At 35.0% G+C, this 25449-nt stretch overlaps 1 protein-coding gene across 5 annotated transcripts in view; it reads right to left on the bottom strand.

Annotated features, from left to right (window-relative positions):
• The window catches only part of LOC144972731 (diacylglycerol lipase-beta-like), a 35739-nt gene that overhangs the window by 8267 nt on the left and 2023 nt on the right, over positions 1-25449 (bottom strand). The window contains exons 2-14 of one of the 5 annotated variants that reach the window (XM_078914315.1): positions 23374-23524; positions 22552-22889; positions 21101-21191; positions 19805-19990; positions 18864-18973; positions 18285-18329; positions 9990-10119; positions 8848-8931; positions 8269-8424; positions 6023-6153; positions 4953-5094; positions 4014-4133; positions 923-937 (exon numbers count right to left, since the gene is read on the bottom strand). In XM_078914315.1, the coding sequence (XP_078770441.1) occupies positions 923-937; positions 4014-4133; positions 4953-5094; positions 6023-6153; positions 8269-8424; positions 8848-8931; positions 9990-10119; positions 18285-18329; positions 18864-18973; positions 19805-19990; positions 21101-21191; positions 22552-22889; positions 23374-23524 (1699 nt within the window). Of the gene's footprint in view, positions 1-922; positions 938-3998; positions 4134-4952; positions 5095-6022; positions 6154-8268; positions 8425-8847; positions 8932-9989; positions 10120-18284; positions 18330-18863; positions 18974-19804; positions 19991-21100; positions 21192-22551; positions 22890-23373; positions 23525-25449 lie in introns of all 5 variants that reach the window. The other 4 variants (XM_078914314.1, XM_078914316.1, XM_078914317.1 and 1 more) reach the window with 4 other exon arrangements.

Raw genomic sequence — 25449 nt, 5'->3', positions numbered from 1 at the left:
AACAGCAATACTAATCATGTGGGACGAGACAAGACGCCTAACACAAATAGCACAATTTGCACCCTCATTTATATGAATTATCACTTTAAAATGTTTGAAGCTTTATCTTGTCACAGATCCAATTCAGAACAAGACATGTTTTAACCAGTTTTCCTAAAAAAATGTTGGTTTAAAAATCCATACCTCGGGAGGAAAAATCTGAACTTGGTGTATTCTTATACAGGCACTCTTATAATAAACAGCACTGCCCTATAACCAGGTACTCATTCCACCGGAGTTAAGTGGGGTAATGTATATAAATGTGTATAAAATGTCATACCTGATGAATTAATACCAGTGCTCAAGTTTGCAAGCATTGTCACTTATCTGGTGACTAGCCATGATCATTATTGGTTGATTTTTTAGCGAGGCAAAACACTGTAATGCTGAGCCTCTCACACCAAAGGGAACATTATCCAAAGGAAAATGACTCCAGCGTTCTCTTGTGACATGCGAGCATGAAATAAATCTAAGACTTGAATTCTCACTGAGCATGTATCATTTCACAACTCGAAATCACTGAAAAAACATTAAATGTATACAAACTAATTAATGATGGAAAGAAAATAACTATTATTATTATATGTTTAATCTATGGAAGCAAAAAAAGATAAAAGGGGAAGAGGTAGCAATGCATTCAAAAACACAAAATCCAATCCATAAAATGATAATTGCAAATTTATACCAAGATTTTGAATACACTTTAAACCTCTTATGATTAAAAAAATAATTTTAAAAGAGTTTTAGATTTGCAGTTTCCATGCAAGATCGATTAACAACAGGAAAAAGCAACAAGCAAAGTAAAAGCTATGATAGTACAACATAAAACAAACAAATAAAAACAACAAGAAAAGCATATCAAACAGCAATAGCATTTGAGTACCTGAACCAATAATTCCTGTGGACAGCATTTGGGAGAGAGGTGAGGAAAAGAGGTCAACACATGCATAAATATCATTATAAAATTGCTTCAATTAATACATTCTCTTTTTATATAGTATCAATAATACAATTTACAAGGAAAGAAAATTCATCAGCCTTTTTAAAAACCAACAGCAACAGTAAGCTTTTTCTCACATAAAGTGGTCTAAAAATCAACAAAATTGCACTTTCCATGAGGTCTCGAGCCAACAGCAACATTCAACACAAAGGACTAAACATGATGCCTTTCACAGCTGTTAAAAAAATAATTACATCAATATGTGATTTTATCTTTGATCTTATTTATGAATTTCAAATTATATGTCTATCGAATTTGACCAACAAGACATGCAACCATATTGGTCGATCGTAAAATACTTTATTTTTAGAAGCTACTGCTTCTAAGCTTTTGGTACCAGTCTCTCAATCAATTATATGGCCCCTAGCGCGAAGACCCTAAAAAGCCACTTTTCATTGAAAAAGAACAAATGAGTAAAATATCTTACTCACATGTCATTTCTTCAATTTTTTCTTTAAAAATCTGAATAATTAGTAAAAAAGGATTGTTCCATACATTCTAAACTGTAACTCCAAATTTTGTATCCTGTCAAATGAATGTTTGATTTTCTCCGTGGTTAACAGATTTATGTTCAGGGTCATGGAATTAACTAAATCAGGAAATTGGATGTAAATAGTCATTGCAACATTGTTGCCATGGTTCTTCAAAATAATTATATATCTCTATATTTTTTGTATTTCTGCTGACTCCATCCAACAGAATTAAGAGAGAAAGCAGAGACTAATAATTTCTTTTTCCCTGGTGATTCTAACGGCATAGCCCAAATTAAATCATAAAGCAATATTCTTTGAATATTGACATAATTATCAGTATAGCCCACACTAAATCATAAAGAAATATTCTTTGAATATTGACATAATTATCAGTATAGCCCACACTAAATCATACAGAAATATTCTTTGAATATTGACATAATTATCAGTATAGCCCACACTAAATCATAAAGAAATATTCTTTGAATATTGACATAATTATCAGTATAGCCCACACTAAATCATAAAGAAATATTCTTTGAATATTGACATAATTATCAGTATAGCCCACACTAAATCATAAAGAAATATTCTTTGAATATTGACATAATTATCAGTATAGCCCACACTAAATCATAAAGAAATATTCTTTGAATATTGACATAATTATCAGCATAGCCCACACAAAATCATAAAAGAATATTCTTTGAATATTTGACATAATCATATTGTGAGCTGAGGAATACCTGGTTCTATCTCCACTTTCGGAATACTTTGAGTTATCACATGCATTTCAATCAGATTTTAAAGATCTTCAACAAAAATGTTTGTTACAATCAGGAAATTGGCTCAAAATTGATGGGGAAAAGAGTGAATTAAGTTTATAAACAGTTATTAACAAAAAAAATAAACTTGAAATCAATTTTTCTCATTTTGAAGAAATGTGGAGATAGTTGATCCTCAACCCACGATATCTTAATCAGGATAAGAAATTAAGGAGCAGGCACTGGTGTAAGATAAAGAACTGTATGAAAGGTTCCAGACAAAGCAAGAAAGAAAAATACAAGAATAAAACATCCCTAAAAAATCAGTCGACCTCGAGGTCTTGTCTGGCACCTTTCATACACACTTGTTCAGTTCTTTATCTTAATCAGTTTCTATGTTTTTCTTTTTCATGAAAGTGACATACACAAATAAAAGATCCTTTGCTAACAAATAAGCACACTTATATAACGTGCTTATTATAATTAACCATGCTCAAGACGTGCAATGATGCTTCATTCAGGTAATCATAGACATGTCTATCCTGCAGTATTTTGACAAAAACATTTTTTTTTGGCCTAAAAAAAAATGTTGTTTTTGTCAAATGTCTTAAACTGGAGATCGCTTTTGTTTTTTAATGTGTTTAGTCAGAGAATGATAGTATTTTGTCTTTCTCTTACCGCACCAAATTCATATGACAGTTCAATATTTTAATTATAAATATATATCGTGCTTGTGTGTGTATGTGTGTGTATGGATTTGCGTGCATACATGTCTTTGTGTCCATTTATGTGCATGAGAGACTATCCTCTGCTGTAACCATTTGCAAAATTGTCTTCATGGGCAATAAAGATAATATTATTATTATTATTATTATTATTATTATCATTACACTTTTATCATTATCATTATTATTATTATTATTATCATCTTTCATCATCATCATCATCATTATTATTAATTTATTATCATTATTAGATTATTATAATTATACATATTTCATTTATCATTATCTTTTTCCATTAAGAGCTTCAGTGATGCCTTTTAGTATATTCTAATTTAGTTCCTATTCATACCTGTCTAACAGTCTGCTTCAAAAAATTCAATTTAATTCATTATATACAGTTAAAATAAAAGAAGAGATTAAATGATGTTTGTTTTTAAGGGTTTTATGGCGCATGCAACACATTAAGGTTATATCAGCGCCAGTAAAAAGGAAGAAAATGGGATAGTAAAAAGTTCTAGAATTACAATTTAAGCACACAAGAAAGGGTAAGACAAAGGGGAATTGTACAAACAGGGAATTGGTGTAGATTCCAAGAGCATACCATCAATGTACTTAATTTGAGATCACCTAAAAGTCTCATCCAGATACGAACACAGGTCCCCACTAAAAGAATACACTCAAATGCTTACATTATAAATTCAAAATAACAAATAGAATAATACATAACAGAGAGATGATTTACAAGGGGAAAAATATCATCTCCCAAAACAATAACTATGAATTTGACTGTTTCCCTCCCAGCCAGGACCCGGCATGGGCCAGGTAATCTCATTCCAAGACAAAGACAGAAAGCAAATTGGAAAACAGATATACAGGGATAGAAGACACAGTAAGTGCCACCCTGCCCACTATGGGAAGCCAGGAACCCCACCCAGGAAAGATTAAACGAAAAGACATAAGCTGCTCTATCAGAGAATATTGAAAGTAAAAAAAAAACAAACAAGACCCTTACCTCCAGAATACAGTTCTGGTCTTGTGAATATCGAGGTACCAATGGCTCCCGACCATTATCTGACTCCCGAGATGTCTTACAACATAAAAGTCTGAAACAGCCTGAAGCCAAGATTTGATACTGAAAAAAAATTAAAAAAGCAAAGTGATGAATATATATTTCTTGTCTTAAATCAAAAATCAAGAATGAAAAATTTGTTATAAAGAGGATTCATAGGCATTAAACGGATTATTTCATATAGTTTGTGTGAACCTGTTGCTCAAAATCCAATTTTAACCATGACTCATAAAATTAAAGTTATAATATTTGCAGACCTGTAAGTGTTGACAGACAAAATTGTCTGAAATTTTTTTCCACAGCACGTATAGCACCTAATTTTTAAGCCAATATGCTTACAGAAAGTGCAAAATGATGAAAAAATTAGAAATATTGTGGTAAAAAAAAACGACAATCTGGCAATTGCTGTATATTTTACAAGTCTGATATGCCTTCATTGATGACAATTAGCTGTTTTGTTTTTAAACTTAAAAAAAAAATTAAATTTCGTAATCTTTATCAGTTTAACCCAAAACCCAATATTTTCTGACATGATTACCAGATTGATCGGTGGTTTACATACAAGCCTGCAAAGTCCAAATAATAAAATGGACAGGGAGAGGGGTATTCTAATCAAATTCTTCTGGTAAAATGGCACAAAAATTCGAATTTGGACATTTACGATCTCCTATATCGAGAACATTGGAATCTGTCAGGACAAATTTATCTTTAAAACAAAATTTCTGATTGTCCTTATGTACAATTTGTCAATATATAATCCTCAATGAAATATGATTCTATTTAATTATTGAATTCAGAACAATTGGCTAGACTCTTTATAAAAAATATGATTCAAATCATTTTTATATATCATATTCTCTAAAATGAGATAAAGACGCTTACTTTCGGCTTATTACTCTGACAGAGAGCTCGAAGGATTTTGACTTTGAGATCCAACAGAGTGTACATGCCCAGCCTTGGAACCAAGTCTTTGCCAAGCACCACAGAGCAGATGAAATCTTGGGTGTATCGACTGGCTGTTGGGCTGATGGAATTATCAAAAGGAAAGTGTTTTCTTATGACAAAACAAAATTTCATGGGCCAAACAAAATATCTTTACCAATACCTCAAAGAAATTTGTCTTTAGGAAGGGCATTCGTTCAGAATATAGAAGGAAAGAAATTGAGATCACTCAGTTTTTTGCTTTTGTTTTTAGAGAACAATTATAATGATTAGTTCTAACTAAAATATATCAGACTGTAAACGTTCAAGGTTACACATTGTTTTGTGTGTTGGTGAGCTATACTCTACTAGCTGATGTTGTGAGTATTTTACCTAAACATATAGCATCAACACCAAATATAACTTAAGCCATAAATACAGTGCAGTGCATTGTGATAGGGTCTAAAGTCTTACTCAAAGAAAAAATGAGCTGCAATGCTGAAGATGGGACTTAAATCTGAATCCATCAGGAGTTAAAACAGTGCCTTATACACTTGGACATCCTGCATCAAGCAAATCCAATTAATATCTAATCATTAAATCAGTGGGTTATAATATGCCTTTTAAGTTATAGAACTTGTAAAAGTAATAGATGAGTGCGAAAGATGTAGAGGGTAGAAGGAGACGTATAAAAACGTCAAATTAAGAAACTAGGGAGTGGGTCGATCTAAAAAAGTGTGTATGAAACAGTATCAGACAAAGCAAGAAAGACAAATAGAAGAAAAAATAAAAAGCATCCCAAAAAATCAGTCTTCCTGGACTGGGTATAAAACCTAAGACCTCCTGATTACCAGTAAACAGGAGGTCTAAGGTTCGATCTCCAGTTTTTCTTTTATTTTCCTTTCTTGCTTTGTCTGGCACTGTTTCATAAACACTTTTTCCGATCTTTATCATATAAAAACAATATTGTAAACAATAAAGAATACTTAAGGAACAAATGAAAAGAAAACAACAAAAAAATGTACTTTTACCTCATCAAGCCACCAGGAGGAGAAAAGGCAAAACACATGAGATTTGGGTATGAAGGTTTGAGTAAGACGGACAGGATGGAAGCCACTCCGGCACCAAGACTGTGACCTGTCACCACAAGGCCTGCATCAGGCTGAAATGGGAAAAAATAATCTTAGTGATGCTAAGCAATTACTTCATCACTTGTGAATGTTGCTAAAAATGCGAAACATAGTCTCTTAAATTGAATATATGTAATATAATATCTGGGTACTTAAATAGGAATTAAAAAACATTCACACAAATAACAGACCCCGGAATACACAATGTTTCGCAACGACATAATGAAAGAAAAGCAAAAAGCAAACTGGACATGGGAGAAGAGACTTTGAAGACCAGTCAACTTTGTTATGGCAGACACTTGTATCTGGTGAAAACCTGTAATTTTCTAGTAAAATTATAGATTATTTTCCCTTGTTTATGACTGACATCAGAAATAGTCGAATGCAGACATGGACGGGTATTTTACTACAAAACAGTCCTATGAACTTGTGTAAGATTGACTGACTGTTAAATGGACATAAAGGATAATAGGAAGATAGTCAGTAATTCAATGATCAGGTAAATAATGATTGACTGTTGTTTGGGCTGGCTGCTTTCAAGACTGTCAACTCTTAACTGATGATGCAATTGACCTACCAGTTTGTTTAATGAAAGCAAAATCATTTCACAAAATGAGAGGCTGAACGGCGATTGTAAGGTGGACACAACACAATAGTCAATGAATGGAAGATAGACTGATTGAATTTATATCATTATAATAATAATAATGATAATAATAGATGTACATTTATACAGCGCTTATGCCGAAGCTTCGTGATTTAATTAATGATAAACATTTGCCTTATCTTACATCGAATATGCCGAAGCTTCGTGATTTAATTAATGATAAACATTTGCCTTATCTTACATCGAATAACAGCATTATCTCATGACTTTTTGATCTACACAATAGTGAGTGTGTTGGAAAAAAAAAAATCAATATTTGGATCCAAATAAGAAGGTATCAAAATAGCAAAGAAACCCAATAAATTATTGAGTGTTATAAATAAAAGGAGCGCAGTAAAGCCAATTAGAGAATTAGCCTCAATATGTTGGCTTGGTAAAATCCAAATGAATGACAGAGTCCTGTTGGACAATTGTCTAAGGCCCAGCATTGTGAGGGTGTGGGCCTTTGGTTACTTGAGCTATCTAATGTTTAAAGATAGCTAATAGATTTAAATAACAAGTGATGATAATGAATGAATGGTTTTAATTGCATATTAAAATAATACATATCAAATAATTTGACAGAATGGCATACATTATTGTGACATTTTTTTCGTTTCCCATATCCATGTCTACTTTTCGTATGGATTATCATGGATAAGAAAAAGCCCTCTTCAAAAAAGGTTGCCATTCTGACATTTGTTTGCCATCTTCACTGTTTACATGCTTCGCAATTTGCTACATTTTGTATATGCCCTATCAAGCACCTCTGTGCAAGTGATCCGGCGAGGTGATTTCCTGGCTTTTGGCTCAATGCTAAAAAAGTTCCTCAAATAAGATAAAGACTCTTGTTGTAAGCAGGGATGCCCTTTACTCAATTTTTTAAAAGCCTGAAAATTTTTCTGGTAAACAGAATATTATATGAAGATTTATATTACAAAGCTTCTCCTCATCAAATGGAATCACCCTTAAATCATACAAAAGGATAAGTATCCATCTAATTCCCCCTTAACCGCTGCCTTTAAACAACCAAGACCTTTATCTTAAAAAAAAAAAAACAACAAAAAAACCAAAAACAAACAACTATAAAGATCAGCCAGAAGATTTTTAAAAAGCCTGTCTTCTGGCTTAAGCCAGAAAAAGGGCATCCCTGTGTAACCAATGTGCGGCTATGTGGTCTTGTGGGATGAGACTCGCTTTCAGATCGGAAGGTCCTGTGTTCGAGCCTCACTCAGCGTATAGTTGAGTCCTTTGAAAAGGCTCTTTACTCACATTCTCTCACCGTACTCAGGGTGTAAAATGAGTATCTGACTGTTAACAGCATTGCCTCTGTCGGAAAATAATTGTATTAGGGCATAACGTCTAATTCTACATGTTACGTGTTACCGTTGGCCAGGACCCTTTGTAAAACGCTTTGAGCATGTTTAGTGGATATTGCACGATAAAAAAGCTCAAGTTTAAAGTTTAGTTTAATAATCAAAACTCTTGAATGAATATTCACCTGGAGTAATGAGAATGCATGTTCAAGCAATCGTAGATTCTCCACCTGTGATTTAATATACTTGGCACAATCCAGCATGGCCTCATGGCAGTAACTGTTGGCAACACCAGGTATGTCCAGCACAGCGCCTCCTGCTGTTACATCTGCCAATGCATCCTGATATATGGACAATGAAGGTGTGACATGAATATGTTAAATAAAATGTCAACTTCAATTCATTTATATATTTTTTTATGGTTCTGTAGCTGCAAAACTTACTTCGGTCATGGTAACAAATACTATTGGAAAGACTGTACGTGAGGGATGGGGGCTGATTGTCTGAAAATTTGTAATAACATAGGGGCAAAAACCACACTACACAAATGTTACTTATTAATTTGTGTCATGGGGATTAATGTGTCAGCTAGGCATTGTCAAGTCTTTCTAAATATAAATGCCAAAGAAACATTTTTATGGTTTTCAAGCTTATGCACCACAGAAAAATTTGTATAATTTTTCAAATTTTAAAACATCTGAACTTATGGACATGCAATAGACACTCTAAATCTCCATTAAATGATACCAAAATGTTCTACTCACCCTCAAAGACAGGGTTCCACGAATACTAATCACTGCTGTATTCTTACATTTGTCCACTGCCACATAGAAGGGGATTTCCTTGAACTGTAAATATATCACACACAAAAGCATTGTGAATCCATGGAAATGCCATTACGTAATATTTACTCATTCTATTAACATTCAAATTGGATTCAATAGTCTGACGTCATGCCGCCCATCATTACTTTTTATTCTTCATGCTGGCTAGAACTTTTCATATGCCTTGTGATCAGAATGTGTAAAAGTCAAAACATGATCAAATTTATGGTTTTTTGTTCCCTCTGGATACGCTTTTATGCTCGCCGTGGAAATATTTCATACGGTCGTCCGCCATTGTTCCGATCGTTTAGAGCCAGTGTTACTAAGTTACCATGCGTCATTAGGAAGGAAGTGACGTTACGACTGTTGAAGAGTATTGGTGTCTGCTTTTACATGAACTATTTGAAATAGATGTTTGTAAAAATTGGATTATTCCCTTGATTTAATTTTTTCTGTTTATAATTAGTTTTAGTACCATGAATTACAGATTTCAATTATAATGTAATTATCTACAAAAAAAAATAAAAATTAATTGTTTTGACCTCCTGTGGTATACTTCTTTTTGCTGTGAATTTATGGTTTAAAACTTTATTGACTTGGTTTTTGAACCTGTTAAGAAGACTTCTCGGTTCAGTGATCACTGTCATATAATGGTTTTCCTGAATTAAATACATTTCATCTTGCATTTACAACTTAGCTAGCTGCAGTTCCACTTATTCATACATTTCATAAACATTTTAACCCCATCAATCTATCTGAAGAGGCAATCAATAACAACAGAGTTATTTAAGAATTATTCTCATTATGATCACATGAACTGTGATCATTGTAAGCTTTGCAACTCAAAAGTTGATAGATAACTTGACGTTACCATTTCTATCGCTATCTTTCTTCTGTTTATTTAAATTATTATAAATACCATAATCATAATCATTACTACAAATTATCATTACCATTATTATTTTAAAAAATATTATGTTAATAGTTTTATTATCATAATCAATATGATATTACTTTCAAAATTATAGTTGTAATCAATATCATCATTATTATTATTATCATAAATATTAAAAAGCAAATACTCGATTATGGAAAGTGACGTAGATGAGATCACAGTCCTGGGCACCAGACAACTTCTTGATGGCAGCAGTATGACACTGGCAGCAGTTGTCCTCAATCACAAAGTTGGGAGCTCGACAACAGGAACAGCAGCTGCAACATACAAAGAATACATAAAATACACTGGGACCTCTCCTACTGGTCAGTTACTGACAAAATCATCCAGATTAGCTGGACTTCCTCACTTCTTTCAGTTTCCTTCATTAGATTTATTTATTACAACGAGATGTTCAACTAAGGACTTTTGCATAAACAAGTGAACATCATAATTTCCTTTTTAAGTCAATATATTTTTGCTGCTAAGGTTGAAGCAATGCAGTAAACTGCTTCTTTTCTTTCTCATAATAACAACACTCTCATATGCACAATGTATCATGTGCCAAAAAGCAGTGTTCAAAAGAAAAACAATGCTCTATGACATCCTGTATTTTATATCCATTTTTATCAACAAGCTTTGATGTATATAAACCCTTTACCACGCCTATGCAGCCTCTTAAAATATCCCTGATAGGGTCTGTTCTAATGATGTATTCTTTGTTTTTTTAAATTGTTTTTGTTTAGAATTGTTTTGCTTATTTATTTTTTTTGCATGATATTATTGTAAACCACTACCGCAACATCATGCACAACATCTAATTATGCGATCGATTAATGTTTTTGACAATTAATAGTATAGATATCAAGCATTATCCTCTTGTTTTGTAAAGTCACAGGCTGATATGAATCAGACTGGTCCTCAAAAATGGTCAGTTATCTTTCCAAGTGGTAACTTAATTGAAAAGTATACAACGTAGTGATGTTGTGGCAATTGTTAGAAGACAAAAACAAACGTAGTTGTAATAAATAAGATCCAGTTTTATACTTCACCAAACCACCAAATCAGTGAAATTGACACAGTGTGTACATATTTGTTGACCAGGACACTTGGACCCACAATACCATTAAACGGTATTGTATCAGGATGAAATTATCCCTTTGAAAAAGTCAATTTACAATTAGAATAATGATAAGGAAAACGAACTTTGGGTCTTATGCAACATTAGAAATTATATCTATTCTCCGCCATACGAAAAAGACATGAACCCAAGTTTCAAATTGGGCTATCAATTCAATTTCCACCACATGGTTCATTCCGATATAATACCGCTTTTTGACGATAGGTCACATTTTATTTTATATGTGATTAGTGTACATACTGTGTATTGTTATTGCTGGAAGTGTGGCAACAACTTTCATTCAAGCAATAGTGCTTCTTTTGAATTTTAGTTGGGGTAATGGGGAGGTTTCAATAAGAAATGATCAAACTGGATGTCTTCTTCTTCTTCGTTCCTCTGATGGACATCTATGGCTGCAGTCCGATATCTGCTATGAAGTCTGTGGTCCGCTTTAGGTCCTCAGCCTCACCATAGAGCTTTGTGTTGAGTGTTGTAGGGGTGACCCAGTGGTTCGAACGTTGCACGTTGTATAATGGGCAATCCATAAGCACATGTAAAGTGGTTTCATGGTCGGTTCCACATGGGCAATAAGGGGTTGTTCCAATACCTAGCTTTGTAAACATATGTCCTCTTAGTCTATTGTGTCCTGTTCGGAGGCGGAATAGAGTGACTTGGCTACTTCGCTGAATGGCATGGATTGGATCCTGCTTGTTGTGTTCTAGGTGTGTGTCATTCCTTTCTTTGTCTATTTTTAGCTTTATTATTTTCTTTTGCTGATGGTAAGTGATTGACGACTTCGGTTGTTCCTTCTGGGCTCCTTCTTTGGCCAGTTGATCGGCAATTTCATTTCCATATATACCTACATGACTTGGAATCCACTGCAGCACAATTTTTCCTGTTTTATCAGATAAGCCCTCAAGGGCCTCCACAGTGTGTGCGGCTTCAGAGTCCTGGTAATTTTCAATAGACCGGAGAGCATCATCAGAGTCTGTCAAGTAAACCACATTTTTCCCGTATATTCTGTGATCTCTGGATAGTTCTTTTGTTGCATTGAGGATGGCTTTTTCTTCAGTTTTAGTACTTGTGCACATTGAACCCACTGATACAGATATTTTTGTTTCTGTTTTATCTGTCCAGTGTATGAGTGCACCAGCACCTCCATTCATGAGGGGGCCGGAAACTGAGCCATCTGTATAAACTCTTATCCAGTTGGTCATTGGGTATTTTTTATCGATCATCTTTAGGGTTTGAGCATTGTCATTATTGCTTCGAATGTTTTTCTTGTTGATGGTTATGGATTTTTGTTTCTTTTTCCACGGTGGTGGTTTGAGATTTGGGACATTGATTTGGGCAATATCTTCCTTTGGTGTCACTTTATATTCGCTCTCTAGTTTTTGTCCAAGGCGATGAAGTTTTCCCTTTTGAGTCGATTCTCTTTCTTTTCCATTGTACTTGGATGCAGTGGTTGGGATTCCATGAATTTTATCTTTGAGAATTGTGTCACTATTTTTAAATTTCGTTGTTCTTTGAGAGGTTTTATTCCTGTGTGGGTTTCCATCTTGTGAATTGGTGTTGTTTTCATTGCTCCAGTGATCACGCGTAGGCATTGGTTTTGGATTTTTTCAACCTTTTGAAATTGAGCCTGTGAGCACGTTCCCCATGCCGATATGGCATAGTCTATTGCAGGTCTTACATATCCAAGATATGTCTTCTTCAGGACGTTTGAGTTTGCTCCCCATTGCGTTCCAGCAAGTTTTCGGAGAAGCTGCATTCTCTTGTACCTTTTCTGTTGACTTTCATCTATTTGATGTTTCCAAGTGAGTCGAGGGTCAAATTTCACTCCTAAATACTTAGGCATAAGGTATTCTCTCAGAATCTTTCCATCTAAAGTTAATCGCATAGATTGCTTTTTGGTTGATAAGCTGAATTTGTGTATGTGGTTTTATCAGCATTTACTCTCATACCCCAGTCTTTTGTCCATTTGCTCAAAGCATCAAGAGTCATCTGTATCCTGGCCTTTGCAGTACCAATATTTCTTTCAGTGCATATCAGTGCAAGGTCATCTGCATACATAGCTGCTTTTACTCCTCTGCATTTGGTTTCGCAGATGTCATTGATAAAAACGACAAAGAGGGTTGGTGAGAGAACCCCGCCTTGTGGTACTCCATTTGTCATGTTCGTTAGCTTGCTTTTAGAGTTTTGAGATTGGACTCTTGCTTTTCGATTTGTGAGGTAATCTTTAATCCATGCAAACATGTTGTGTGAAACGTTGGCTTTCTTAAGTTTGAGAAGTAGTCCTTTTGTCCAGACTTTGTCAAATGCCTTTTCCATATCCACCCAAACTGTGACTGTGTGTTTTTTTTCTTGGTAACCATTTTCGATCAGCTGCGAGATGTATGTTATCTGGTCCTCTGTGCAGCGTAATTGTCTGAAACCAGCCTGTTCATCTGATATCAACTTATTGCTTTCTAAATACCATTGGAGACGGCGATTAACAATTCTCTCCATCAGTTTACCCAAGCAGCTTGTCAAACTTATTGGCCGGTAGCTTTCGGTTTTATTTTTTGGCTTGCCATCCTTCTTAATTGGTATCATGGTTGCCTGTTTCCATTTGAGTGGAAGTTTACCCTGTTTCCAACTTGCATTGAACAGTTGTTTCATTTTCCTCTTTGTGAGGGTTCCTAGGTGTTTCAACATGTCATTAGTAACATCATCTGGACCTGGTGATTTGTTCGTTTTTAGAGATTTCAAGGCAATTTCTACTTCTTCTTTTTTAATCGAACTGAACATGACATCATCTGTGGATTCTTTGGGTGTATCCTTGTGTTTTCTCAATTCTTTGTGGACTTCTCGTTTTCGTTCTTTTCTAATCTGTATACTCCCAACACTTGAGTACTGCTTCATAAAACAGTTTGCTGCTTGTTTTTTGTTGAGAATCCTCCCCTGATCATCTTCTACTGATGGTGCAGCATATCTGTTTTCTTGTCCACTTAGAGCTTTGGTTAGGTTCCATAATTTTCTTCCGTCTCTGTCGTAGTCAAGTTGTCTGGTTTTTTCATGCCATGCTTCCTGTTTTGCTTTTATTGTTTCTTTCCTGAGAGTTTTTTCAGCCTCTTTGTAAATTTCCATATTCTCATCATTTGGCTCTCTCTCTGCTTTTTTTCTGTGTTCAGTGACTTGGCTGTTGAGACTTCCTAATTTTTCAGTCCATCCTGGACAGTAGTCCTTTCTTGATCCTCTGGGGATTGATTCTTTTGCAGCTTTCATGATTGATTTTGTGAAAGCTTTGGCTGATTTTTCTACATTCCTTGTTTTACAGTTTATCTCTTTTGTATAACTATCAGTCAACTTTGAAAACAGAGTCCAGTCTGCTTTTTTATAATTCCATCTCGGAGGTGGTGCCTTTCTGTCTTTTGCATGTTCTTCAGTTATTTCAACCAGAATGGGACGATGATCACTTCCTGCCAGTTGTTCCTTTATCTGTTTACTGACTTTTCCGGTGAGATCTTCAGATATGAGAGTTAGGTCTGGGGTTGATGTTGTCTTCCATGCTCTTGAGAAGTATGTATCTGGGTCATCTTCATTTCTGACAATTTGAAGCTTACTGTCTGTAAGCCAATTTTCAAGGGTTTCACCTTTTCTGTCTAAGTCATTGTATCCCCAGCTTGGGGAGTGGCTATTGAAGTCTCCCACAACAATGAACTGTTCTTCTTCACTTCTTATGTTTTCAATTGGCAGATTCTCTGATGGTGGGCTGTAACAGTTATATATTGTGTATTGCAATTTGTTTTTGGTAATTTTTACAGCTAATATTTCAACAGATTCATCTGTCGTTATTTCATTTGTCGCTATGTCATTTCTGACGAAGATGATTACTCCACCTTTGTTCCGTTCTTTTCTGTCTTTCCTAAAATGTTGATATCCCCTTATTGAACACCTAATGTTTTCTGTGAGGTGTGTCTCCTGTATGCAGGCAATATCTATCTTCTCATCCTGAAGAAACTTGGAGAGGGCAGTCTTTTTATGTTGTATCCCTTCTGCATTCCATTGTAGCAATTTGATAGTTCCAGTAGTCCGTAACCTTGCATCTCCTACCCTGGTTCCACAGTAGGAGGGCAAGGTACCACCAGATCGCTTGGGTGAACCCTGTTTATCAGGGCTCGACGCTAGGTCCGTCCGGCGGGAATCCCCAGACTTCGCGCCATATCGTCCGACAGTTTTGTTGTCCATCATTGTGAGGAGGATGCGTGTCACATTAATTTTTGGGTTGGTTTCCCTCTCCAGACTATTTGCGCCTTTCGGCTCTGCGACTCCGACTTCAGCGGTTCTTTATTCTCTGGATGTGATTCCATAGCCTTTCGTCTTCCCAGATCCACAAGGCAGTGGTGGTTTGAAGTTGGAGTTTTCCTTCTCCTAGACAGACTGCTTTCCAAGGCTATGAGCTCTGTCCACCCATTAATGGTGTCTAGGCTGGGAGTCCAGGAGGGTATCTTTGTAGAGTGACAGTTTCCCTTCACCCCACCAGCGTCATGGGGCTAGCACAGCTTATTGCGTGAACTAGGGCAATCTGGCCACGGCGGTTGATTCCTCCCTTCATCCGTCACCTCAGACACATAGAAACTCGTGTCATCAGCCGGTTAGAAAGTTCCTTTCGGAATACTCCAACCGTTGCCCAGGAGGCGGGCGGGGAAGAATGCCCCTACGTGGACCCTGACACGAGCTGGAATGGGTTGCGGATCAGTACTGATCAAAATAATCCAATCCTGCCTCCCAAACTGGATGTCAAATTGACAAATCTGTCCTCGTGAACTGGGGACTTTATCCCATTTTGAGAGATTAACTATAAAGAAGTTGTCAAAATGGAAGACTGAATGTCAAATTGACAAATTTGTCCTGGTGAACTGGGGACTTTATCCCATTTTTGAGAGTTTAATTATACAGAAAAAATTCTGTTCCTTCAGAATTTATCCCAATAAGCAAGATTTTCTGACTAGAGAAATATCTACTATTTAATGTTGACAGTCAGAAACTTCCTGGTACGATGCCATTGGTCCTAATGATTTAGAATGACACATCACAAATCATTCAATCACCTCTAAATTACAAACGATAACATTTTTAGTTATACATTTAAACAAGTGTTTTTTTTAAAGTAGGAAATTTGACCTTTGCCATTTCACTAACTTTCAAAAATTAATGGGGAGGCTTATAATGAGATGTGGTGATGAAGGTCACTGCTACAAATGAGTAATATAAAGAGGCAAATAAACTATTTCCTGGGTATTGAAGGCTTCAGAATTCTTGTTTAGATTATCAAAGCTAATAACTTTAAAGAAAATCAATGCAATTAATTGAAAATATTTTCTTGTGATACAAAAAATGCGATAACATCAATTCAAGTGTGAAAAAGATTCTAAATTATGTTTGGAAAATGTATTTTTAAGTATATAAAAGGTTCGCTTGAAAGAGGGGCAGAGGAAAAATTGTATTTGGAAAATAATTGCAGGCCAAAGCAAATGTTGAACTTATTATTATCAAATTATTTATGAATCAATTTATATTCTCTTAAGAATGATGTAAGGAAATGCAATTATTAATTTATTCAAACAGAAGAGTTGTTTTTGCCTCTGTTTAAAGTTAAAAAATAACATAGAAAAGGAACTGCAGTTACATAACAAAAAATCCAATATAGTGTTAGTAGATCCAAAGCATACACTCCGTTTTAACCATAAATCCATTTGTTCCACTTTTCATATATAATTAATCATATGTTTTGATGAAGGGAAATGCGAATCGGCAACAACCATCTGTAAATGTTATTTATTGAAGGTTTATATTTCTTACCATCCGTTTTCACTTTTATTGAAATTTCAGGCAACATATCTTGATTATTTTAATCTGACATTATATTTCATCATTTTCACCATGAGAACTTTACTAGTAATTCCACACAGGCTTATACTACAGCTACTCAGTTTAAAGAGAAAATAATTAAGTCTGAAATTATAACCAAGGAAGCAAAAGATGAAATTCTGTTCTGCCACTGTAGACCTACGAAAAGTTTTTGTTAGTCCGAGACTTATAATCATAATGTAGAATGAGATATTAAATCTTAATATAAAAATGTCTTGAAGAAAATGATGCTGTCGTGTTTGGTTCTAACTACACAGGCTCAAGGCATAATTTCACACAATTTTTATTTCAAATTAAAAAATGGCATGATATTGCATGGATTAAATCAAAAACAGATGATCATTAGTGTCTGATTACAGACATGGAAGTGTTATTTGGTGTCTAAAGCTTGAGTTCGAAATAAACGCAATTGTGTTTGAAGTCATCAGATATATCAATATGATATAATATACATTGTGGTATTTTGAAATGGTAAATCATTTCATGGGCGACTGGTGTGATTACATATAAGAATCAATCTAGCAGCTTATATCAAAACTAAGTGTTAGGAAATTGTTTAGAAACACAATAAAACTTAAAAATAATACAGTACAGAGATATAGTTGGCAGACTGAATTCATGATAACATAATAATAGTATGGTATAATATATGATTCTACAACAAGGCTCAGCTCAAATCCTCCACCCCCCCCCCCCCCCCCCCCCTCCCAACTTATTTTTTCCCCCAATCTCCAAACCCCTGAAAAAAGAATTATTTTTAAAAAAGTCCCATTTACGATGCTAAGGCTAAATTGTCAATTTTATGCTGCCATGTCCCCTTATCTGTCTATATCTCCCAAATAAATCAGAATTAGAAATGTCTAAGGGATTAGTCACAACAATATTGGCTATTTGAAATTGATAGAATGAAATCAGAAACAGTGTTGCAAGCCATGTCTTTTGTTCTTTTGGACTGAAAAAAAAATGAGTCCATTGTCACCCATCAGAATTTGACTGTCATCACTTTGAGCTGTACTAAGGTTATACCTACCACCGCTGAAAAAAAAAAAAGGAATATTTTGGTCCACCCCTGCCCCCCACCTCCTCTCCATCCAACCACAATTTATATGAATTTTAAAAGAAATAATCCCCGTCCGTAGTAGTTGTTATCCGTTATCCTAGTGACTCGTACTCATTATAAAGTTTCACAGTCCTCATATTTGCCCTAATATTAATCTGAATATTTCTGAAGCATGCACTTTAGTCTTTTATTGTCAGATCAAAATACTTTTCATGATATATTTCATTCTTTTTTGTTCATATTGACTTTTCAAACTGAAATCAAAGTGGACATGGCTTGCGAAATATACACAAAGACATTCTATGGCTTTAGGAAGAAAATGAATGCCCAGATAAAAAAGAAAAGCCTACATGTCACAGATAAATTCCTGAAAGGGCTCCAGATCCAACGATTCACTGATAGAGCAAAATCCAAAAAGAAGTCATCATTAAAAAAAATAAAAAGGAGAAAAAAAAAAGAATCACCAGAGTAAATTTTGCTGATGGAATTCCAGATGATTCAGAGCTAAAAGCAGTTATAACCATAATGTAATAATCTGTTTAGGAAAATTAGCCTTAAATATGAGAAAAGCACACAATAGATTTAAATGTATAAAAAAAAATCACTTTACAATGGTTAATATCAGTTTTGTTTGTTAAATTTTGCAATAATAGAATTGTCTATACTATACAAAGGACTGAACTGTAGTTCTATCTATATTTAGTTATACAAAATAAAAACCTCCTACTTGCTATAAGAATTAAAATGAAGCACTTCTTGCATGTCACAGGATTAAAACTTACATAAATCATGACAGTTCTATGGAGATAGAGGAAGGGGTTGGTGGTGGTTGGGGGGGGGGGGGGGGGAGGGGAGGATCAGTTAAACATATTTGAATTTCTCTTTTTTTTTTCTAGAACTTTTACCAGATAATAGAGTAAACGACTTACTGGCATTGAGAACAAAGTCTACATAATCCAGTCATCAAGTATTCAAACATGAAGAATGGCCAACCATAGCTACCCATGGCATATCTCATGTAATGGGACATGTTAGAAATCTGGACGTAAGAAAGGAATGAAACAAATGTTTGAAAAGCAGTGATTACACAAACAAATTTCAGATTTTAATATTTTCATAGCAATTTCATACACCCAAATCAAAATAAATGTTTTAAAGCAACCTATAAAATGATGTTTTGACCAAAAAAAAAGAAGAAAAAAACAAAACAAACAAACCTCCAAATCTTTAAAAACTTCAAATCCTTTACCAAATAAAAATGACAATTAGATTTGTTTAGAAGTCAGTTGGCTATGAACAGATTTTGACTTGTCCGGAGACACCTCATTTGTTTTTTCATAACTAGATAATTATAACAATTCGACCTGTAAATCTGACATGCAGGTTTTGTTGCAAAAAAAAAATTTGTAATCCCAAATTTTGCAAGCTAAAAACAGCAAATGGAACTCACAACAAATGTAAGGTCATATCAGCGTCAGTAAATAGGAAGAAAATGGGATAGTAAAAAAGAAACTATTCTTGAATAATTATCTTTCACGTTCTACACAAGCTATCAAATTAAAATTTTTAAAAATTTGTCTTTTTTTTTTCGCCTTTTTAAAAAAATTGTTTTATTTTTTCTTTGCTAAATCTCCAAAATTTGCACACAATAAAAGCAGTTTTTTTCCGACCGCATTGCAAATCAGTGAGTTTTTGTGATTTCTGCAGCTACAAACTGCTGTGCCAAGTTAATCTCCTTTTTTTTATTGATTTCATTTTTCATGATTTTATCTGAAACTAGAAAAAAGTTGTCTTATTTAAAATGAGGAACAAGGCCGTAGAAAAAACAAAACAATTTTTATCATAAATTCTATTTCAATTTTTTTCATACAGTCATCCACTCCATAGGAGATGCAGCCCTTATTGATGATTGCCCATCATCTGACATGTTGTCTCGTGCAGACACATTCTGACTACTGTTGATAATAATGGCACTGAGCTGGGCATCATCGTCCCTCTGTTGTTTCTCAACCAAAATTAGGCCAGCTACAATGTCTGTAGGAACAAGGTCAAGGTCCTGGGGATAAATAAAATCAACAAAAAAAAGAAATCAGAATAACTATTTCAAAACTCATTCCACTCAAGAAAAGCATGATATTTTTCATCGCTCTAATTTAAGCCTCTGATTTTCTCAACCAAAATCTTTTCTCTAATGTGTTCATAAACTTCAGGTGTGATTTACTGACTGCAATAATTAATTTAATGTAGTATTTAACACGGAAAATAAAACAGAAATTGTTAGAAAATAAAATAATTCATGACAATAAGAAACACAAAACTAATTGAGCTCCACTTTTTATCGATTAATAAGTTAGACACTATAAACTTCTTTAAAAAATGGTAGCTTAGATTAACAAAACAAAACATTATCAACTCATATCTGAAATGACTTGCATATTCCACCATGCTATTAATTTCATTTGCCAAAAAAAAATAAAAGGCTTGGGTTATTTTATCACTTATGAGAACACAAAGATAAGTAATATTTGAGCACATCCTTTTCATTGACCATTTTTTTTCATCCTACTCTTTTCTCCATCAGTTACAAAAATTGTTAAGTTCATTTGCATGCAGTGAAAGCAGTTTAAAAAATTAAGAAACTAAAGGGAGAAGAAAACAAAAACAAAAACCAAGGGTAAAAAAGAAATGGGGGAAAGTTCCTGATAGCTTAGTTGGTAGAGCACTACACAAAGAGACACAAGATTGATCCTGAGTGAAGTCGAGATATTTTTTCCTACTCCCATAGTCCACTCAGCAGTGATTGGGTAGCGGGGTCTGTTAGATCTGGTGGAAAGTTCTTTGCGATAGACTAGCATCCTATCCAAATTGTAATCATAAAGTGCTATTGTCTACTTCACGCAATTGAAACTGGGATAAACTCCTGCTCCATGGGTCTAATGGCTCTGAAGGACTACTTTTCAAAGAAGAAATGCTTCAATTTAAGTAGGTGGGGGAATAAGAAAGATTGCAATGTCATCTAAATTCTTGTATTTTTGTTATAAGTTGCTCTAGGACATTAACAGTAATAATTGTGTTACAACACTCCTTGGAATATATGTTGACTGAATTTATTTCATGAGGTAACAATTTCTAAGAATAAATATTGAAATAATAATTCACAACTTACATGGAAAAAGTCAGCAACTAGTTCGGCAACATCAGTAAAACCTTGTTGGGTGTCCTGTTTACAGGCTATACAACAGCAAAGAAGCCGGCATCTGCATGGACAAGTAAAAAGAAAATGCTAATCTTAATCAAAATTACTGGTTCTGGTTTTGCGTTTTTCCCTGTAAAAAAAAAAAACACATATCAATATGTAGAGGGTGATAGTGATAGCATTTTAAAACAAGTCGGAACAAGATGGAGAAATTTTGAATGCTGCATATCTGACAAAACAGTCGTAATAAATAAATAAAGAAAGAAAAAAGAAATAAATAAAAGTTTTTCATAATTTTAGGAAATTAGTATAAATCCAAAACACTGAAGTGCAATGATATGAATAGAAGTATAAAAAGCCAATATAAATGTCAGTAAAATTTCATAATACAGAAAGTATATACAGAATAAATCAATAATTGAACAAAATGAAATCACAGAGCTCAGGTTGTGCAGGGAATTGTAAAAGAAAGTGTAGAGTAAAGAGAATTCTGAAAAAAAAAAATGAACTGTAATATCAATATAAATGTAAATCAATTTAAAGTTCTTAATTTGTAATCGACAATCTTATCTCTAAGATAGAAACGAATATTAATGCCTGCCACACTTTGTTGACATATGGTCCAGCGTAAATATTTCTTCCAATGATTTTATAAATATGATGGAGACAACACAAATAAAGCTCCCCAGACCACAAAGCAGAAAATTATTATTATTATGCTTTAATTTTTAACCAGTAGAACAAAAAACATAACATGGAGTAGACACCATCAAATTATTTCATATTTCTGAAAATGCAAACAAAAAAGGAAGTTGATAAGGTTACTCTTTATATACAAATGCCGCTTTATCCAAGAAGAATGCTTGACAAATGATCTACCAACATTGGCAATATTGGAGACAAGGGTCTATAAACAACTTGCACAGGATAGAAAACAATCAACGCTTCACAATTACTATTCTTACAAACAATAATGTCGCATTTCGTTGTCGATAAAACATGAAAGAGAACACTAAAATATAAAAAAAGAAAAAAAAAAAGAAAAAAGAGAAATAAAACAACACCTAAAACAAATAAATAAAACAATAAGAAACAAAACAAACAAAAACTTCTAATGAGCATGATGTTCCCAAGTCTGCAGAAAGCTCAGAGGGGAAGGTCCTACATGAATGGCACATAAAAGATTGTGCTTAGATGCTATTTTTAGCTTCTCCCCTTAATCGCAAATCCGCTTAATCGATACACTAACCCGAACTCCTGGGTGTGTGTGATTAAGCAGATTCGATTGGATAAACATCTGAATCACATATAATTTCTTTGGTCTACACATATTTGGTCATTCGACAGTCAAATGTTATTTTCAAAGTAATTCCTTATAATTTAGCCAGCCATATAGTATTTATTACAAAACCTTAACTCACCGCGTCTCCCACACTTTTTTCGATGATGTACTACCTATCATCACATGTTCCTCTCCATCACTGTTCAGACTAAGTTGAACAGACTTGCGATGTTCCAGGGCACCCAAAGGATCAAAAATGGCCAAGAAAATTACAAACATTATACAGCCAATTATCCATGAAGTAATAACAGCACCTCTAGCTGTCCAAACGACAGTCCAATCGCATGTAAAAGAATGGCCCCATACCCAGTATGACGACAAACCAACCCATACACATTCTGGGAGGAGGAGGAGGATTTTGATGTAGAGGAAAAGTGGGACATTGGAACGTCTAGATCTTGGGTGCTTTATGGTTCCCTGTGGAACAAGAAAGAAAAAAAAGGATATTAGATCTGAATATTATAATTTGAGTCATGTTAAAATAACTGCTAAGGAAATTGATCATCACATGCACATTAGAAACTTTATGTTTGATGACTGTCCACAATGCATCTACAATGGCAACCTAAACTTGGTATCAATAAAAGAAATTTCAAAGCTTTCTGTTAACTCAATGCCTTTTCATCACAAGCCTGATTGTTTAAAAACAGCACCTCTCTGTTAAAGTCTGTGAAGGTCATAAATGTTATGAGTATTTAAATTCTGACGGTACCACAACAATAAATTTTTCTCTGTTATATTGGGTTTTGAAAATTTAATCTCAGGTGATAACCTTGCATATTTTATTTTTGGTTTCTTCATAACTGTTTGCCCTTTCCTGATAGAGACCAAAGGCTAAAATAACATAATTGTCTTGTTTGTGTATATTTCTGTGCCAGATTTTCACTCAAGTGTGACTCACCTGCATACTGGCACACATCAATGTTAATGTGTTTATGGCACTCACAATGGTGATGACAACTGTACCCAGGTAAAAAGATTTTAAGTTGTCACCAAAGGCACAGCTGAAGTCATCGTAGTGGTTGGCATAAATGACAACAAGCACTATCAACCTGTGATATAGAGACATAGCAATTGTGAGGTCATGAAATGAAAGCACAAAACTATTCGTGTAAATAATACATATAAACTAAAATCAAAACAAAGCAAAATGTTGATGATCTCATAGGGGGATTGAAATAACAATTCATTTAGTGCTAATCCATACGGTTTTATTACCATAATCTTGGTGCACAATATGCACTTTTCCTAGTCAATGATGTAGCCCTAGCCTACATGATGACACATGAGGCCTTTCTAGGTGTTCATATAATATTTATAAATTGATGAAGACAAACAAATAAATTTTAAAATATTCTAAATGTTATTTCTATGTCATTTTCCAATCTTTAAAAACTTTGAAACATAAGGAATCACTGCAAGGATGCATTGACAGATAATGATGTCTCGTCAACTGTAGCAATGGTCAATGACTGAATGGTTGACAATGATTGCAAAACTCATACTCCTGCACAGTGTCCTTGGATAAGTCACATGACCTTTGCTCGATCTGAATTAATTCAAATGTTAATGAGTCTCTGAATATGAGCAGACTCTTCAATACCTTGCTTTTTAGTTTCCAGTTTGCACCAATTTTAAGGGACACTCTTTATTTTCCATGTCAATGTTAACACTGGATGTGACATAATTGACCACACCATTCTGTTGAATCGACTCAAACGTCTTTTTGGTATCAATGGATTGACGCTAAAATGTTTCAAATCTTATGGAATAAACCGTCGACAGATTGTTGTGGTTAAAAATGTCAAATCATCTGATCATCCTATGAGATTCGGTGTGCCACAGGGATCATACAGGGTCCAGTTATTTTTACAATGTACTCGAAACCCCTTGGATCAATTATTTCTGTGTTTAGTCTAAATTACCATCATCATATCTTGTCGCGCCAGTGAGTCAGCCAGTCCCGGGCAGTCTGGTTGCATTCCCTCAGGTCAGCATTGGTGCAGTGAGGTCCCAGCGAGCATTCTGACAGGATGTGGTCCATGGTCTGTCTGGGTGACCGCATGGGCATTCAGTGCCCGGTGAGATTTTCCATTTAAAGAGGTTGGTGGCGGTGTTTCCCACCTTTGCTCTAGCTCTGTTCAGCGCCACCCATTCTTTTCTCTTGAGGTCTGTGCCTGCTGGGAGCTTTTCTGTTGGGGGCTGGAGGGCATCGTTTGCTGTCTTGTCCCATTCTACCCATTTGTCCAGGCGGAAGAATGCTGAGTGGTCTGGGTGAAGGCTCTCTACTGTGAGGAAGCTTTTTCTTGATTTGAGCCTGCTTTTGGGGCAATTGTGGTCATGAAGGGGGTGTCTCTGGTCCATTTCCTGTTTGTATTTTTGTATTTGGGCATGAGCTTCCCTCCGGATGTGTGGTGGGGCTATTCCTGCTGCACGGTAGACCAGTGGTAATGGTGTTGCTCTCAGCTGGCCCGTTATGATCCGGCAGGCGTTGTTGAGCTCGGGGTCTAGCTTGGAGGCATGGCATGATCGGGCCCATACAGCTGAGCAGTACTCCGCAGTTGAGTAGCTGAGGGCCAATGCTGTGGTCCTTAGAGTTTTAGGGTCAGTTCCCCAGTTCATGTTTGCCAGCTTTCCAAGGAGGGCATTACGCGTGGACACTTTTGCCTTGGTCTTCCTCACGTGTTCTCTGAAGGACAGAGTCCGATCAAGCGTCACTCCGAGGTACACTGGGTGGTAGTTGTACTCTAATGTCTGGCCATTCCACTTGATGTTAAGTTTTTTGTGGGCTTGGTGGTTGTTGAGGTGAAATGCACACACTTGTGTTTTCCCTGGGTTGGCGTTCAGCGAGTTTTTAGTGTAGTACTTTGTAAGGTTGTCTAGGGCATTTGTCAGTCTGCTCTCGATTGGTTGGAAGGACACATCCTGTGTTGCGAGGCATAGGTCATCAGCATATATGAATCGGCGGATATTTGGG

This window comes from Berghia stephanieae, chromosome 5 (assembly GCF_034508935.2).
Source record: "Berghia stephanieae isolate SIO BIC M18660-M18661 chromosome 5, UCSD_Bste_1.3, whole genome shotgun sequence".
NCBI lineage: Eukaryota > Metazoa > Mollusca > Gastropoda > Nudibranchia > Aeolidiidae > Berghia > Berghia stephanieae.
The sequence above is the reverse complement of the archived record's forward strand: the minus strand, read 5'-3'. Positions and strand labels throughout refer to the sequence as shown.